This window comes from Anopheles coluzzii, chromosome 3, assembly GCF_943734685.1.
Source record: "Anopheles coluzzii chromosome 3, AcolN3, whole genome shotgun sequence".
NCBI lineage: Eukaryota > Metazoa > Arthropoda > Insecta > Diptera > Culicidae > Anopheles > Anopheles coluzzii.
Window position 1 is genome coordinate 67329836 of NC_064671.1, and position 17160 is coordinate 67346995.

The 17160-nt window shown below is 44.2% G+C and overlaps 2 protein-coding genes across 3 annotated transcripts; one reads left to right on the plus strand and one right to left on the minus strand.

Moving 5' to 3' along the window:
- Positions 1-3380: 3380 nt before the first annotated feature.
- LOC120957769 (peroxisome biogenesis factor 1) lies at positions 3381-11296 on the minus strand. The gene is made up of 11 exons (XM_040380122.2): positions 11178-11296; positions 10956-11095; positions 10542-10769; positions 10332-10446; positions 8864-10270; positions 6546-6804; positions 5856-6472; positions 5431-5789; positions 5186-5359; positions 3782-3885; positions 3381-3684 (listed from the first exon to the last, which is right to left on the minus strand). The coding sequence occupies exons 2-11, from the start codon at positions 11046-11048 to the stop codon at positions 3615-3617; spliced, it is 3426 nt and encodes a 1141-aa protein (XP_040236056.2). The 5' UTR covers positions 11049-11095; positions 11178-11296; the 3' UTR covers positions 3381-3614.
- Positions 11297-12217: 921 nt separating this feature from the next.
- LOC120957975 (eukaryotic translation initiation factor 2-alpha kinase 1-like) lies at positions 12218-14760 on the plus strand. Of its 2 annotated transcripts, none has more exons than XM_040380470.2 (2): positions 12218-12441; positions 12529-14760. In XM_040380470.2, the coding sequence occupies exons 1-2, from the start codon at positions 12354-12356 to the stop codon at positions 14562-14564; spliced, it is 2124 nt and encodes a 707-aa protein (XP_040236404.2). In that variant the 5' UTR covers positions 12218-12353; the 3' UTR covers positions 14565-14760. The 2 variants fall into 2 exon arrangements, with proteins under 2 accessions (XP_040236404.2, XP_040236405.2); XM_040380471.2 differs by having other exon boundaries at positions 12532-14760.
- The last annotated feature ends 2400 nt before the right edge of the window (positions 14761-17160 follow it).

The following is a 17160-nucleotide window of genomic DNA, read 5'->3' on the forward strand; positions in this document are numbered from 1 at the left end:
AAACATCGAGTAAAACAGTTTTTAACCTTTCTTTACACAATATATATCCTTGAGCAAACCAAAAAAATCATTGATGCGCTAACCTGTTCGAGCATGCAACGAATCCGGATTTGTTTGCTTTTTTTCAGCCTGAAATAAACTTGGCTGAAAATTTGAGGATAGTTTGGTGTGAGGTTTTATAGCGATGACTTGATTTCAGCCACCAAGTGTCAAAGCCTAGTATCGTAAAACCACCTGTATACAGTTTTTCTATCTAGGTTTTTTTTTTACAAACAGTACAGGATTTTCTAAGTCACTTTCGCATGTGCACATCAATATTCACCTCCTCCAAAATGTTTTTCAACAACTGTCAATTGGTGTATTTGAATCATAATATAATTGCAGCTCTTACACATGATTTTCAACACATCACAAAGAACTGTCAAATTCTATCCAGCTTGAGACGTGTTGAAAATCATATAGAAGTTGTTATAAACGTTGTTATTCATCGCGAGCAAGATGTTAATGCACATCAATTTGATATTTTTAATTTTCATCATAATTTTTAATTTCATGATTTCAATTCAATTTCAGCATTATTTTCAATACACAACAAAGAACTGTCAAACTCAATCCAGTTTAAACCGTGTTGAAAATCATACTGATAAAATTAAAAATTATTATGATGGAAATGAAATATCTGATTGATGCGGATTGTAGCACGCGGTAAATAACTATGTTTACATTAGAAAGTGACTTGGAAAACCCTGTATTGTGATGCAAATACAGCATTTGACAGCTGTTGAAAAACATCTCGCAATCAATGAAAAATGTTGTAGACATTATAAATCGACTCGGAAAACCCTGTTAGGAAACAATTCAATTAATTAATAGTATTTATTAATCGATTAATGTTAATATATTTTATAGACGACACATTTTTAATGTAGTAAAATGAATATGACTCTTTATAAGATGAACTATGCATAACACAAACATTGAAATAATTATAATTTGTTAAAGTAAAATCCAGTACAGTGGAACACATCATCCATTAATTGGGTAATGAATATACAAAACGGCTAATGAATGTTGAACAAATGTCAGTTGAGAAATTCAGTTTTCAGGCTGAATAGATCAAAGATTCCTATTTTTAACCAATTTGTTACTGCAATTCATCAATATGATTTTCAAACCCTTTGGATGCATACAATTAGAGCTTCATACGGATGAGTTTAATCATGCAAAACGCACTTTAACCCAACCGAGTTATACGTTGTTATGTTTATACCGTCCTGCAAGAGTATATATTGTTGAAAATCATCTTTACAAAACAAATAATTTCAAAAATAGTCCTTATGATACTGTAATTGTTATGATTTTTCCATATGCCATTTTTATGTACCAATCATAAAGCAATTTATTATGCAGTTGCGAGAAATCGCGCCCATCTAATAGGGCACAAAACAACAACAATATAGCAGAGATGCGCGAGAATTCAAACGGCGTAAAGCCTAACGAACCGTACCGTAAATGAAAATGAGTTTTCTCCGCTTCCCTACATAAACACGGTTTGTGCTGAATCGAATCAGCACAGTAAAGAGACAGCATATACATGCAAACACTGTGTTACTTGCAGTAGTAACACCCGCCATTGACCAGTCGCGGTATGAAACAAACCAAACCAGAAGAACGGCAAATAACAACTGTAATCACATTGAAAATGGCATCATAGCACTGCTTGCCTTTCCCCGCCAGGCATAGAGAAGTGGTGGAAAGTGTCATAAAGGTGTGAAAATTGAAATTGTTCCAAACAATTTTTCCATCCCACCCCAGCGCTTCTCCCACTCGCCGGAGTTCGCCGGTACATTGGATCGTCCCGCGTGTTTGCGACACCAGTTATCATGCATCAAACATCAACTAGCAAAATAAAACGATTGCAAAGGAAACAGACAGAGCAATAGAGAGAAAAAGAGAGAGGAATAGAGAGGAAATAAAAAAGACACAAACATCCGCTTCAGGGATTAGAAAGGGGCACCTTGCGTTATATAAAAAACCGGGGGCGCCAGAGAAAAACATTCACAACCGCCGTCCTTGTCCGCGGGATGGCGTTTATTTTCAACATGAGCGCTTTTGTCTATTCCGCAGGGTATTTTTGCATTCGAGTGGTTCGTCGTTATGTTTGAGTGATTTTTTCCAATTTTCCACCATTTTACTATGATGCCGGCTGGTGGTTTAGTCGGTCCAGCCCCACAACAACCGGCAACAAAAAAGGGAACCACCGAAGTCACCCCATCAATGCTCCCCATCCGCCCATTATCGCCACATGGGCACTCATGGGCGCCCCTCGAGGGAGAGAGGACAGCTATACGAACTGAAAGCATTTCAACGCTCGCCCAATGGCAGTGTCAAAAGCAATTTGTCCACCATTTAGCTATCATATTTGCCGGCATCTGATGGACTTTGGCAATGCTATGATACAGTACCGTTGGGTACTGCTGATCGTAGGCGCCCGGATTCGGTGCAAGGATAATATGATTAATGCTCATTTCGCGGAATGGACGTTGGTTCGCTTTTGAGAGGTTTTTTTTCACAATGGAAGAAGAGATGTTTGGTTCTTGCAAATATTTAACTATAATCGTTTACCACTCCATTTCTGAAACAAAAATGGGTGTAGTAAAGCAGGAAATACTGTTGTTTATGACAATAATGATAAATTTGGTCAAAAATTTCATCATACACATTTACGTCATACGTCATTTCAATAATTAAACGGAAATTTTAAAACTTTTCATTTAACTTGTTTCAAAATTGTAAATTATTTCATTATTCCCACTGTGTAAAATGTATTCATATGCAGCTGATAGTACTAATTAATTAACAGTGTGAAATATTTAAACACAAAGAAATGTTACTTATGTATAGCTCTAAATTTAAATACAAATAAAATAGTTTTTTCGGAGTCTTTTAAACTAAAAATACTTATCAATATTACAAAATTAATATTAAGAACAGAATATATAATAATAAGTTGTTAAATAAATATCATAACAATGCCGCTTTAACTACTTACTTAACAGTCTTTTTAAAGCTCTCATGTATCACGGCTCTTTGGGAAAACATGTTCAACAATTAAATACGTCTAAATTCTTGAGTTTTGTAATAAATAAGTAAAACTGTCTTTTACATCAATGGAAACAATAAGAATCTTTATAACATAATGTGAAAAAAAATGCACTGGTAGTCTAATAACATTATTATCCATCCAGTTGCATGAAATATTTCAACAAAAGCAACGTCCTACTGCAAATTGAATTGATTGTGCTTTTTGAATTGTGCTCTTAAAAAAACATTCAACAAATTTCTCAATATTCATTCCCGAAGGTACTGCGCATTGCTCATTGAGTTTTTACAAAAAGCCAACTATTTTATTTTTTGTTTAAAAAAAAGAAAAATCTCTTTATAAAAAAAACAACAACCAAAATGCTCTCCGGTGTCTGTAAGACATAACGCAAAAACTCGGGCACAATCCCTCAAAAATTAAGAACGTTCGTACCATCGCCCACCACAAACCAAAACCGTACTTACGTGATAGTAAAACTAAGGATTACCGCTTTTTCTCTCCCGTTCACTCGTTATGCTAATGTAGCACGTTTAGCAACAAAATCCCGCGACGGTGGCTCTTTGTTAGTGAATCGTGCGTAGCTGTGGAAACAACAAAAAAGGGTGGAACAAAATGGTCCGATTTAGTAGGTAAGATGCCTTAGCGCGCGATGGCTTATGAGCGGTGAACGGCACTTACGTTTCCCTGTACTTGGCAATGTCCCGCGGCGAGAGTGACGGTCTCGTGCTACTAAACGCTTCGGCTAGATGGCGCTGGCTCACCGTTATCTGCTCAGGCACTTTCTACAACAACAAAAATGACGAGAAAACAAAATCATTAGGACCACCGGCAGACGATCAGGGTCCTATTCTTATGATCTTTCACACACAGGGAGAGTGTGTATGTTGTCGGAGTGGAACATTTTCATCAACGCCTCACAGCCCAACATCGTAAGCATCACCAACGACGAAGACGACGGCAACGCTCATCATAATAATCGTTGAGAAATATTAGACCGCTAAAAAACGAACGTACGAACGAACCGGCAGCTAAGCACTGTCTTTATTTCTATCGCCCGGCTGCCACGCTACCGCTATCTTCACATATGCATTTACATAATCGGCAGCTCATCATCGGCTTTACAACAGCGCAACAGTGAAAGTGCAGCTGTACCAAGAAAAGACCACCAGCAGCAGGGGATATCATAAACCCCTTCCCCAAAACACGGTGTGTCACACCGCTGAACACGCTGGGAAAGAATGAACTCGAGAACAATCTCCTCGACACAAACAACTTCACCTGCGAGCTCCAGCACATTACGCCCCACCAGAAACGCTCGGGACAGAATGATCCGTTTACACCAAGTTCACTTTGTCACAGGATATTAGGAGTCGCGCACAACGCGACATCCACAGCTAATATCACTTAGCTCGCGACACGGGAAACGCGGAAAAAGCGCTTATCTACGCGTTCGCGTTGCGAAAGTTTTGCCACGAACATTGCGTTCCGCCCGCCACCGGAATGGATGGAAAGTAATTAAGCCTTCCTTACCGCACCAGCTGATGGTACTGATCCGACGTGGACGTGGCCTGACAAACACACACACAAAGTCAACGAAAAGAAGGGACCCGTGCATCGCAAAAGTCGTTCCAAAGACGTTAGCGAATAATTAAAATCCTGTAATTAAACGCTACTCAGTTTCATGGTTCCATTCTCGCTCACGAGAGAGCCGCCTTGCCCGTTGGGATGTGGTTAGATAAGTAGACGTGGCATCAACTGTACGGACGGGGTTTGGTGCATTATTGCTATTAAAAAGCGGTGCTGCTTCGGGTGTCGGTAATTATCATTCAGCGAATAAAACGCGGAACAAAACCGACAAACCGGATGGATGGTTTCGATAAAGAGAGAGATTTAGTTTCAATGACACATAATAATCAATAGAAAACCTTCCGATGCTTAGAGCGTGTTCTTACGTAAATTATTGGATTTGCATGATTTACAACAGTTTCAAAATTTCTGTCCTTTTTAACATCTTGTTTTTTTAGAGTACTATTCTCCTATTTGGTAAGAAAATCACGTAAAAATCGTTTGGACTTTACTTACCTCTGGATCATTGCTAAGACTCTCCTGCACCGCCAGCATGTTTGCCGTTGTTAAAATGCTTCTAATGTCCGCTCCGGTGTAGTATTCCGACTTTACTGCAAACTCGCGCAAATCAACGTCCTTGTCGAGCGTCAGCGATTTACTGTGATTGCTAAAAATCTCCAACCGTGCAGTCTTTGCAAAGGAAAAGCAAAAAATACGTTACCAATTTGGGTGACAATCCTTTTATGACCACCTGCACTTACCACACCCGGCAGAGTGCATTCCACCAAACGATCGATACGCCCGGAGCGCAACAGGGCCGGATCGAGCAGCTCGGGCCGCGAGGTCGCCCCTATCACAGTCACGCCCTGCAGCCCCTCCACACCGTCCAGCTCCGTTAGCAGCTGATTCACGACCCGATCCGTCACGCCGGTCGAATCGTGGCCACGGCGTGGCGCCAAGCTGTCAAACTCGTCGAAAAACAGCACACAAGGTTTGGCACTGCGCGCCCGATCGAACAGATTGCGCACATTTTCCTCACTCTGACCGATGTACTTCGCCAGCAGCTCGGGACCCTTCACCGAAATCATGCGCAGATTCCACGTTTTGGCCAATTTCGATACTGAAAAAAGATGACTTTATAAAATCAATCCATTTTCTACATTGAAACCAATTCTAAAGCACATACCAAGATACGTTTTCCCCGTTCCGGGCGGCCCAAACAGCAGTATGCCGGCCTGATTTCGTAGCGGCGATGCTTCAAAAATCTTCGGAAAGCGGGTCGGCCACATCAGCACCTCCTGGAACACCTCGATCGCACCCTCCAGGCCCGGCACTTTATCGCCCGGCACCTCGTCGTCGTCCTCCTCCAGCTCGTCGGTCGCCTGCTGTTTGTGGTTCTCGATGCCCACCAAACAGTACCGATTGGTGACGTCCAGCGCCTCCGACACCATCGCCTCCGTCACGAACGGGAACTTGCCGTCCTGCTTGTACGCGTAAAACACGGCCCGATCGACGAGCTGCACCAGGCTGCCGATGGCGTACCCTTCCGTTTGATTCGCGAGCCGCTTCCAATCGATGCGCCGGTCCAGCTTGCACTGACGCTGGACGAACAGGCTTTTCAGGGCCGCTTCCCGATCCGCCTTGTCCAGGTTCGGCAGCTTGACGTGCTGCTGGAAGAGATGGTAGCCGCGGGACGAGTGCAGCCGGCGGTTCAGGTTGGAAGAGCTGCTGATCGACGCGATGACCGCGATCGGATTGTTGCCGGTAAACTCTTCGATCTGCTTGCGAATCATGTCCGACACTCTGTTGAGGGAGAGAAAAATGAGGATTTTAAAAATCGAATTCGACCAACATTAAAGATCGGCGATGACCTTACTTATTGTGATATTCAGCATCGGGTGTGTTCTGATCGCCCGGCTGGTGGGCTAGCACGTCCAATCCATCCATAAACAGCACCGCGGGACTGTGGAACATGCAGAGGTAGAGAGCATGCCGCAGATCCTTCTGTATTGAGTCCGGTTTGCGACCCTTGTGCTTGGCACAGTCGAACGTGGTCGAGAAACAGTAGAACGGCACTTCCGCCAGTCGTTTCAGTATGTTGTCGCATACCGTTTTCCTTCCACTCTGTGACGATCCTACAAAAAAAGGGGAATAGAATTAATAAATTAACAATTAAAGCAAGAAAGCAATTGATTGCAGAGTATGCTACCGCAACTCCACAGGATTGTAAAACTTTGTTAATTCCAAACGCAAATCATCATCCTTCCACAGTGTAATCACTTACAATCTCAATTACAATGTGGGAATGGAAATACTGCTCCGGAAATTTGTGAATTATTCGCTAGGCGATTCCAAGACACATTCCGCCGTGACGCCACCGATCCCAATTTAAACAGAACTGCACACCAGTTTGTGCCATCAACCCATGCCTTCCGGTTTTCAATGAAAACTCGATTAAGGACGCTATTGACGGCATTCCTGCGTCCATGTTAAAAAAGATGCATTAATTAGCTCACTCCTATGCTGGGCAAAATCTTCGACGCCTCGCTTCGTACAGGAGTCTTTCCCCCGCCTTGGAAAGTCTCATGGCTGGTACCCATCCACAAAAAAGGCGATAAAGCTGCTGCCTCCAACTATCGTGGAATCACTTTCTTCTGCGTCTGCGCTAAAGTCTTCGAGATGCTCGTTTACAAACCGCATGCTAGCCAGTGTTTTGAATTATATAAGCTCAACACGCTTTCACACCCAAAAGAGCCACACCAGTAAGCATCTGCCACACCGCGTTAGATGCCCGGATGCAAGTCGATGCAATCTACACATACATCAAAGCGGCATTTGATTCAATCCCGCACTCAATCCTGCTCATAAAATAGGATATATTGGAGCTCCCCAGCTCGACTATGGTTGCGATCCTATCTTGGTGATCGCACTTACTCTGTAAGGATGGACATATATTCCTCTCGTCAGCTCAGGAGTGCCCCAGAGAAGCAACCACGGATCACTGCTCTTCATATTATATATGAACAACCTTTCACTCGCACTTCCTTGCCAATTGTCACCTGATGTATGCTGATGACACTAAACTGTTTCTTCAAGTTCAAACTTCTAGCGACCGAGCAGGCTTACAAAGCATTTTGGACTTTCTTCGTGTGGTGCACAAGTAACTGCCTCGGGCTCAGCGTCGAAAAATGTACCACTATCATATTCAGCCGTTCTCGAAACCCTGTTTCGAGCAACTATACCTTAGGCGGATGTATTGTGGAGCGTAAAGACTGTGTGTGCGACCTAGGAGTTTTTCTTGATGGAAAACTCAATTTCGACTAACATTTAGTACATGTTATATCTAGAGACAATCAGCGATTAGGACTATTTACACAGCTAACTAAAGAAAACTAAGCGACCCAACCGGCCTGTTAATTATTATTAACGGTCGATTCGCTGGCACAGTGTTATTTATTGTGATTCCCGAAAGAGGGTAACACAGACGGTATTTAGTGAGGTCAACAGCTACCACTGATCGGGATGAGCATTCCCGAAGGATCTCGATCTAGGCTAAGCGAAAGATGCAAGGTCACTCTTTCGTCAAAGCCCACGACAAGTGACGGTTTTTAGCGTCTGTAAAGAAATTATTAATAATAACACAGCTTAATAAACAATCACTTTCGCCAGTTGGTAATTATTATTTAAGTAAACAATAATAATTACCAACTGGCAAAAGAAAGAGCCCTGTTGCAGTGTGCAACAGGGCCTGTTATTGAATATGCCTCAGTTATCTGGTGGCCCACCGCATACCGTCAACTGTCGCGTATCGAAACCGTCCAGCGGAAAACCCCACGCCACGCTTTACGCCGATGGAATAATACCGATTACAGGGCTCGCTGCGCCCTCGATGAGTCCCTCGAAGAGCGCCACCGTAACGCACAAAGTTTTTAATGGATCTGCTAAACTTCCGTATTGATTCTCCCATTTTTCGATCGAAAATAAACTTATACGCTTTGGTCGTTTAAATCCGTTCTACCGTATGTGCAATGAGTTTAATTCCGTTTGCGCTCTTTACGAACCCGGTATGTCCCGCAACTGCTTCCTGCGACTCATGCGCCACTCGCGTAGCTTTATTATGCAATAACTCTAATTTATTGTAAATATTGTAAATGTGTTGCGAATTAAATAAATGAAATAAGTGATTGCTCTCACCTGCAATGAACATATTGCACTGCTGCGGCACCTTACACCGTGCATCCAAGCAAAGTGCGTACTTGAGCCGATCGGTACACTCCTCCACGATGCGTTCAATCTTTTCGATCTTCACCAGCTTACATTCCTCAACCGATTCCGTGTTTTTAAGCGCAGCCGGTGTCTTCTTGCTCCCATCCACATCCGAGTACCCTGCTACCGGTTTCACCTCACCGGTACAGCAAATCTTGCTGTGCCGCAGTATCGTACTGTTGATCAAGCAGTACTTTAACGCCGGTGGCTGCAGCTTTAACGTAAGATAGTACTCCGGCAGCTTAAACAGCTGCTCCTGGTTCAGCAGCAGCGCATGGATCTTCGAGTTGTGCAGCACAAACTGTTTAAACTTCTCTACTATGTCCTCCTCAATGATCGGCGCTACTTTCGTCGCCGGCAGCAGCTCAATCCGGTCCACTATGTTGAGCGCGTTGCGAATGGGTTTGAGCGTTACCTTCTCGCCGTGATTTATTTCCAGCTGCTCCATCAACCGGTCGTTTATTTCCACCGTCGGGTAAGCATTTTTAGGGAACCGTTCACCATCCACCGCCAGCCGCACGTTCACGTAGTACTCCCGATTGTCGTTCGTCGTTAGCAGGAACGGTTTGTTAATGTCCATCGTCGCGGGCACGTTCTCCTTCGTCGTGTGTATGTCGCACAGCTGCGTCGTACTGCGCCGACTGTTCCACACGCCCCGGATCACCCGAAACTCGTACACTTTCGCCACATTCTGGCCGAGCGTTTCGATCAGCCCATCGAGGTGGACCGTTTTGCTCGGCTCTCGCTTCGGGCTGTCGATGGGGCTCGATCCCTGCTCCTTCGGGGAAGCAGCAGGTGTTTCGTACGCCATAAAGTTCGCCATCGATTTGCTCGTCTGCAACCGATTCAGGTGGCGTTCGAGGTCTTTTTCAAAGGAAGAATTGCGCACCGCCGTTTGTGCGCTCATACCGGCCACCGAACCGGACGATGAATTACTTCCACTGGTGGAGGATCGTTGAAGCGAGTTTTTGGGTGGCAGGCCCGGAAGGATTCCATTCTCCTTATTGCCTTCGAGCGTTTTCTGCCACGACATTGGTCGCTTTTTGCCACTTTCCGCCGCGGACAGTATGCCGGGATCGTGTGAAGGGGCGGTGCTGGAAAGCGTGGTCCCTGCCAAACCGTTCTCTAGGGCGCTGATGTACTCGCTCGACTTTTTGCGCTCCATGTTGCGCTGTCGGACGAGTTCCGCGATGTTCAGGTTGGTGTTGCTGCGCGTAAGCTTCGGTATTTCCGGCTTGGCGAGGCTGTTCAGCCCGGGAAGCTTTTTGTACGGTTCCACCACCAGCTCGGTATCGTTTTCCAACCGGCCAAAGGGCAGCGTGGGAATTATGAATTCTGTAAAAAAAATTCATTATAAGTAACATCTTCCTGAGAAATTGTTTAACAATTTTCCTACTTATTTTGATTTTAATGCTTATTGAGTCATTGATCCACACGACCAGATTCTGTCCTTTCGTGACTATCCTCGTTTGATCGAGCAGAATTGATTGAATGCGGCTGCTGCTGATTTGCTGAAAAAACACCAAAAACAAACCTCTTTAAAACCGTCGCATTCCTAAACGCGGAAAGGCGACACCAACCGACCAACACACACACCCACACTTACCAACATTTCCCAGTCCTTTTCGCTCGCGGCGCTCACCTCCACCCGCTTCAACGATCGCACATCCATGATCATCGCCACCATCACGGCGTCGCCCTCCTTCAGGTCCATCGAGCGGGCCACCTGCGCGTTGATGCCGATATGGTTCTCGGCCAGTCCGCCTCCCCCGTACGGGGCCCACGACACGTAGTACGTGTCGATGCGATGCGTCAGACAGAGACACCCGTTTTTCTAAAAATAAACCCAACATACCAGCGCCCCGGCCGCGGCCCCCACACGCGGTACACCACCATTATGAAAGTTAGTTTATTAGCAATAATTGAGGAATGTTTTCGGGGGTAAGATGAGGGCCACCAAAAAAGGACCCTTAGATAGGCATGAACCACAGGTACTTGGCAGTATCCTTTTGTTACTTACATAGCTCGAAAGCATCCGGTAGTAGCTGTCCGGTAGCGTGACATAATTGTTTCGGAACGGCGAATAGGAAACGGTCAACGATCGACGGAACATTTCTCGCAGCGGACGGAGCGGCACACCCGGCGTCGGTTCTGTTTACACTGAAATTAACACGAAACAGAATGCGAGGTGTGACCTTTGAACCTTTTTTTTTCGTCACTACCACAAGCACCATGTACTAACCTAACGAAATTTATGCCGTGTAATGGAAAGACTCGTAAATAGAAAACCGATAACTTATCACGGCATTTGTTTTGAACCCGCAAGGACAGCTGATGGGGAACTGTCACTTGCGCCCAAAGAGCATTTTCGTGCAGCCAGTTCTGTCAAACACACCGATTTGACGTTTAGTCGAATTGGTAGGGTTTTTATTTACAGTCTTTCCCCGAGTTACGCGAATAATGCGTTCCGGAGACATTCGCTTAACTCGGTTTTTGGCGTAAGTCGAATATCACGTTTTACAGCCAATATATAGTTAATTAATGATGATTTTTCATAGAATTTAGTTTATTTATGTGATTTATAACTCACTGAATGTACAGGCGGTCCCCGAGATACACGGTTAATGGGGACCGAAAACGGCCGCAAAATACCGCGTATCTCGAATTTCCGCGTAAGTCGAATCTCGTGATTTCCAGCTGAAATATCACTAATTTTCGTGTAATTTTGCAAGTAAGGGGTGGTTTTAGTCACTTTATGAATTATTTGATATTATTCTGACTGAATATAACTGTTTTAAACCTTTTGAAATAGTTTTTAACATTCGATCAAAACGGAAATTATTTGGCAATTTAAAATTGATGTGTCAAATCAGTACAATTTGCTCAAAGAATTGTCAAATTTAGAAAACCGCGTATCTCCGAATCCGCGTATAAGAGGTACCGTGTATCTCGGGGACCGCCTGTAATTCGTATGGAAAAAAAGGTTGTTTCTGTCTTGTTAGTTATATAAAACCTTTGGAAAAATTGCATGTTTTTTTTTTCATTTAACAATTAATGGAGATAATTGTAATGATTTGACAAATAAACTGTCAAAAATAAAAATTCGCGCCACTCGAATTCGCTTAACTTGAGTGTCGCGTAGCTCGGGGAAAGACTGTATTTTAATTCTTCTTTAGACAATTAAACCGAATTCGGAAATAACAAAAATAAAAGATTCAATCGCAAACAAACTGTCCTGCACATAAAGTAACCCCTACGAACCCTGCCTGCACTGTCCCGTTTTGACGTGACTTTGTTTTGGTTTTTCCGTAGCGTGAATGTCGTGAATGTTTCTGCCCTAAAAGTTGCCGTGTTTTTTTTATAAGTAAAAAGTACACAAAAAGTTGCCCCTCCCGTTTACCATACCGCCCCCAAGAATATGGTCATCTTGACGATGGATTCCGAGGACGATGAAGATCTGGACATCGATTGGAACAACATTGAAACGATCAAAAAGTTCGACTCAGGTAACCTTCGGCCTGAAGGTTTCAGTATTTCTGCAGAATATTCTAGAAAATGCTCGAACTTATACGAATTCTGTACCGTTTATCTAGCAGGCTCCACGAATCTACTGTCCATCGTGACGCGAACCACTGCCGAGCTGCACAGCAATGAGCGTTCGCTGCAGACGCGCATTGCCACGAAAGCGTCCGCGCCGGTCAGCCTGCTGGTGGAGAGCCTGCTGCAGCAGCTATGTGCCCTGCTCGAGCCGGATGCGGAGCGGTCGCGCGTTCTATACAAAACAATCTGCGACCGGTTGCATGCGGTCAATCTGATCGACGAAACGTACACGATGGGCGAGTTCGAGATGATGCGCAGCCAGTACCAGAAGGCGCTATACCATCTCGTTAGCATTGCCCGGGGGCGCGACCTGCCCGTTGTGCTGCCGGATTTGCAAGAGTATTGGCCACTGCCGGCGGGGCTGGAGTGGTCCCGGTACTATCGGGAGTTTGAGGAGCTTTCGTTCATTGCCGGCGGAGGGTTCGGCAAGGTTTACCGGTCTCGCAACAAGCTGGACGATATTGTGTACGCGGTGAAGAAGGTTACGATCCGGTCGACCACGATCAAGAACGTGCTGGTACATCTGGCGGAGGTGAAAACGTTGGCGAGCTTGAATCACATCAACATCGTACCGTACAAAGCGGCGTGGCTTGAGCCGTTAATGTCCCCGGGGAAGAACAGCGTTAACAGTACGTCGACAATGGATGAAGCGGATGGATCGGGCTCTTCGGAGGAAGAAGAGGAGGATGAGGATGGAGAGGGAACACGTGATATAAGTGACTCGTTGCGCCGACCCGAGCACGATTCGGACGAGTTTAGCATCCTGTTTGAAAGGAGCAACGGTGAGGAACAGCAGGAGCAGGAGAGCAGCGAAGAGGCACGAAACCAAATAGCGGAAGTGGAGGAAACATCAAGAAGTGTCGTCAGCATTGAAGAGTCCCAGGCACACATTAATCTGAAGTGGGCAACACTTTACATTCAGATGACGCTGTGCCACTTGACACTGCGCGAATGGCTCGATCAGCGCAACGCTACCGACAACTTTACCCAATTCTATGCCGATTTCTTGCACAACCGCTTGCACAACGAGCTGGGCATTGTAAACTCAATCCCGCGGAATTCGTTCTGTCGCCAAAGCTCACAGATTTCCGACACGACCAACACCGACAGTGTGCTTTTCGATAGAGAATCGCCAGTCCGCCGCAATTCGGAACCCTCCAAAGATGACTCGCTGACCGACGGGCACGTGCAGCACCTTGACATCGTGATCGACGTCTTCCAGCAGCTGCTCAACGGGCTCAACTACATTCACTCCCGCGGCATCGTTCACCACGACATAAAACCGAGCAACATTTTCGTAAGCCTTTCGCACCACGACTCCAAGCTGTGCATCCAACTGGGCGATTTCGGCCTAGCTTGCCCCCTGCAAAGCTCCCACGTTGGCGTTGGCTTCGGTACACCGCTCTACGCCGCACCGGAACAGCTTGCCGGGCAATGCGACCCAAAGTCGGACATCTACTCGCTTGGCATCATACTGCTCGAACTGCTCGTACCGTTCTCCACTGACATGGAGCGGGCGGAAACGATCAAACAGGTACGGCGCGGCATATTTCCACCCGGTTTGGATCGTGACTTTATCGCGCTGCTGAAGAGCTTGCTGCAGTTGCAGCCCGCCAAACGGCCCGGCATGCAGGATCTGGTCGAAGCGGTCAATCGGATTCGAATCAATCGCGATCGGGTAATTTCGGAGCTGCGCCGCAGCTTGTCGCTGCGGGAGGAGGAGATCGCCTGTTTGCGCACGCAGATCGACGAGCAGCAGCGTGCTCAGCACGAGACGGAGGAGGAGCGGACGCTGCTGGAGCAGCGTACCACGCGGTCACTGATCGTGAAGGAGCAGGAGCTGATCTACATGAGCATGGAGATGCAGAACAAGGAGATTCAGCTGCGCAGCAAGGATATGGAGCTGCGCAGTAAGGACGAGGAGATCAAGAAGCTAAAGGAGATGCTTCGCTCGTACCAGGAGCGGGAAGAGAAGGCACAACACCAACAGCAACAGCAGGACCTACAAGATGTGAGCAAACGACCGTAAGCGACCTTGCCTTCATCCTACTTTTATGGTTGCGACGGTAACAGTAGCTCGCTGGGATATTTAAGCAATGGGAAGTTTCGTTAAATTATTAGTGTGCCCAAGCATCCTATAGGCAAAAGAAGACTTACTTTTAGTTTAAGGTAGGCATGTGTGATACGATGGCGTCAATAAATTGCTCATTCAAACAATTTTTCAATACTGTCTGGCTGTCAAGGCTGTTTTGACAACAGTTACAAAAGGATGAATCATCCTACTTAGTAGTTCCCAAATTTGGCTCTATCCAGCCCCCACTTTAGAGTATCAGATTTTGCTACTGCTCCAGCGAATAATAAGGGAAAATTTTAAAGCAAGTAATTTTGAGATGCTCCTGAAAACTGTCCAAACTACCAATAGTATACATAGTTTGCAATAAATCATATAATACTTAAGCGCCTAGTTTAAAGACTGGGTTAACTTTAAACTGTTTTAGTTTTCAATTTTCTTTTTTCTGAATGTACCATTGTTTTGATGTTCATTTAACCTAAATTGCTTCTAAATAATGTAAAAAAGGAGGGTAATTCTTAATTCTATTTTGATTCTTCAGCTTTTTGTGTGATCATTTTGTTTCTTGATTGTTATACTAACTGAATGAAATAGTACCTAGGAATTCGCGTCCAATATTTGTTTCAATAACCGTTTCCAAGTCAATGATCTTCAGAATTAATTTGCAAACGACGATTCGATTTTATGCTTGTATTTTTAAATTCTTGCTTTGATGACGTTGTATCCACCTACCGCTCCAACAGTTCCGAACAATCATTCAAGCCATTCCTCGATTGTTACAACCATTCTGATCATACCAAAAAATCCGTGGAAAACAGTTCAAGCGTCGTTTTTTTCATTGCTGTGAGTATTAGTGACGGGTGTTCTGGAGCACATCAACGGCACATCCGATTTATGCTTGGAGGCGGCTCCAGACCAACAGCTCCGGACTAACGGTTCAATGGAGACGATATTGTACGATAGCGTTAAAAAACGAATCTATCTTCTAGCGCGTCCATTTCAGGCTTGATCTCACGACGGGCTTGTTATTAAGTCGTACAAGTTGAAGACTGTACCATTGGACCGCTCCTTAACTTAAGTATCTTCTGCATTTTCCAACGGATTTTCTCGTTTGAAACTTCAGTGGAAAGGTATTGTTTTGGTGTACTGTGTTAAAACCGGCTCCGACATTGTTTGGGGCCGGTCAGAGCCGTTTTGGTCATCATTACTAAATTCCGATCTTTCCAACATTTCGACCATTCCAATCGAAATTTCGAAATGTTCCGTATTGTTAATAACTTATGCTATGACTTTTAAGGAATCCAAGAAGCTATGAACTATCGTCTTTGATGGGTTAAAACATTGCTAGGACTGCACTACTATACGCTAGTTATTTTATAACTAAGATGTTATCAGACAGATACAGTTTATGTCATTATTGTCTTTCAAAAAAAATCAATTTTGTGCACTATTTAATTAGGCCTGAGTGTAATACATTCCTGCGGCCCCCTTCAGTGATGTGTAATTCAGAGTGGAGACATTGATCTAGACATAGGAATTGAAAAAATGAAAAAAAAAATAAAATAAAGGAAATCAGTTACCTTTGATTATTAACTAGTTCCAGTAACTAGTTATTAGTATCTATTAGTTCTATAGTCATTAGTAATATTAGTTATTATTAATCTTATCATTAGTTGCCATCACGTTCTTGATGATGATGCTAAGATTTTTTCTTTATATATGAAAATTTCAACTAGAAAAAAAATATATAAGAAAGAGTCAACATAGGTTTGAGACATGCGCGCGTACAAGTGGATATTCGGGATCTATTAGGAGGAATGTACGGTTTGCACACGGTCTGGGAGGCCACAACAGGATTCACGCATTCATGATTGTATTTGGCCAATTGCAGATACATTAGGTTCACCTGCTTTGGAAGTTAGTGCCCTGGAGCCAACCATTGGCACTAGTGGAACTGGCCATATGCGTGTCGCAGTCGTGTTACAATAGTTGGTTCTTGGCGAGCTACATAAAGGATGATAGAGAATGTCATTATATTCGATGGATAAGATCCATTTTTCCTTGATGGAACTATGTTGGTCGTTTTGGGTCTATGACTCGGACAATTCGTCTGAGAGTTTTCTGATGCCACCACTTGCTCGTTTTTTTTCGTTACCCTATTACAGTAAAATTAGATTCTAAATACTTTCGTCTTTCTCAAACCTGTGTTGGGGTAAGAGGTGGGACTTATCATCATAATCTAAACGACGGATTTAAATATAGCAAATGATTAAAAGTAACTTTCAAAGATAATTGGTTAGGGTGATTGTGGCTATAGCACCAATTTGGCTATAGCACCAATTATGGCTATAGCGAACAATATTTTTGCTCTAAAACGCTCTATTACCATTCTAAAACCACGGAAAGATTTTTCATTTCAAATATGAACATTTTAACACATTTGTGCTTCATTAGTTTCGTATTGCTCACTTCCGTTTGTTAAATATCACCCTTTTGAAAATGTGTTGTTAAGATATTTGGTATCTCTTATCATTTTGCTAAGAGCAGCACTGTA

Bases quoted from the DNA above. Each gene is read 5' to 3' on its own strand.
- LOC120957769 (XM_040380122.2), bottom strand. From the start codon at position 11,048: ATGTTCCGTCGATCGTTGACCGTTTCCTATTCGCCGTTCCGAAACAAT. The intron at 6,473-6,545 runs GTAAGGTCATCG...CTCCCTCAACAG, and splicing joins GATGCTGAATATCACAATAA to AGTGTCGGACATGATTCGCA. The intron at 5,360-5,430 runs GTAAGTGCAGGT...TCCTTTGCAAAG, and splicing joins AATGCACTCTGCCGGGTGTG to ACTGCACGGTTGGAGATTTT.
- LOC120957975 (XM_040380470.2), top strand. From the start codon at position 12,354: ATGGTCATCTTGACGATGGATTCCGAGGACGATGAAGATCTGGACATC. The intron at 12,442-12,528 runs GTAACCTTCGGC...CCGTTTATCTAG, and splicing joins GATCAAAAAGTTCGACTCAG to CAGGCTCCACGAATCTACTG.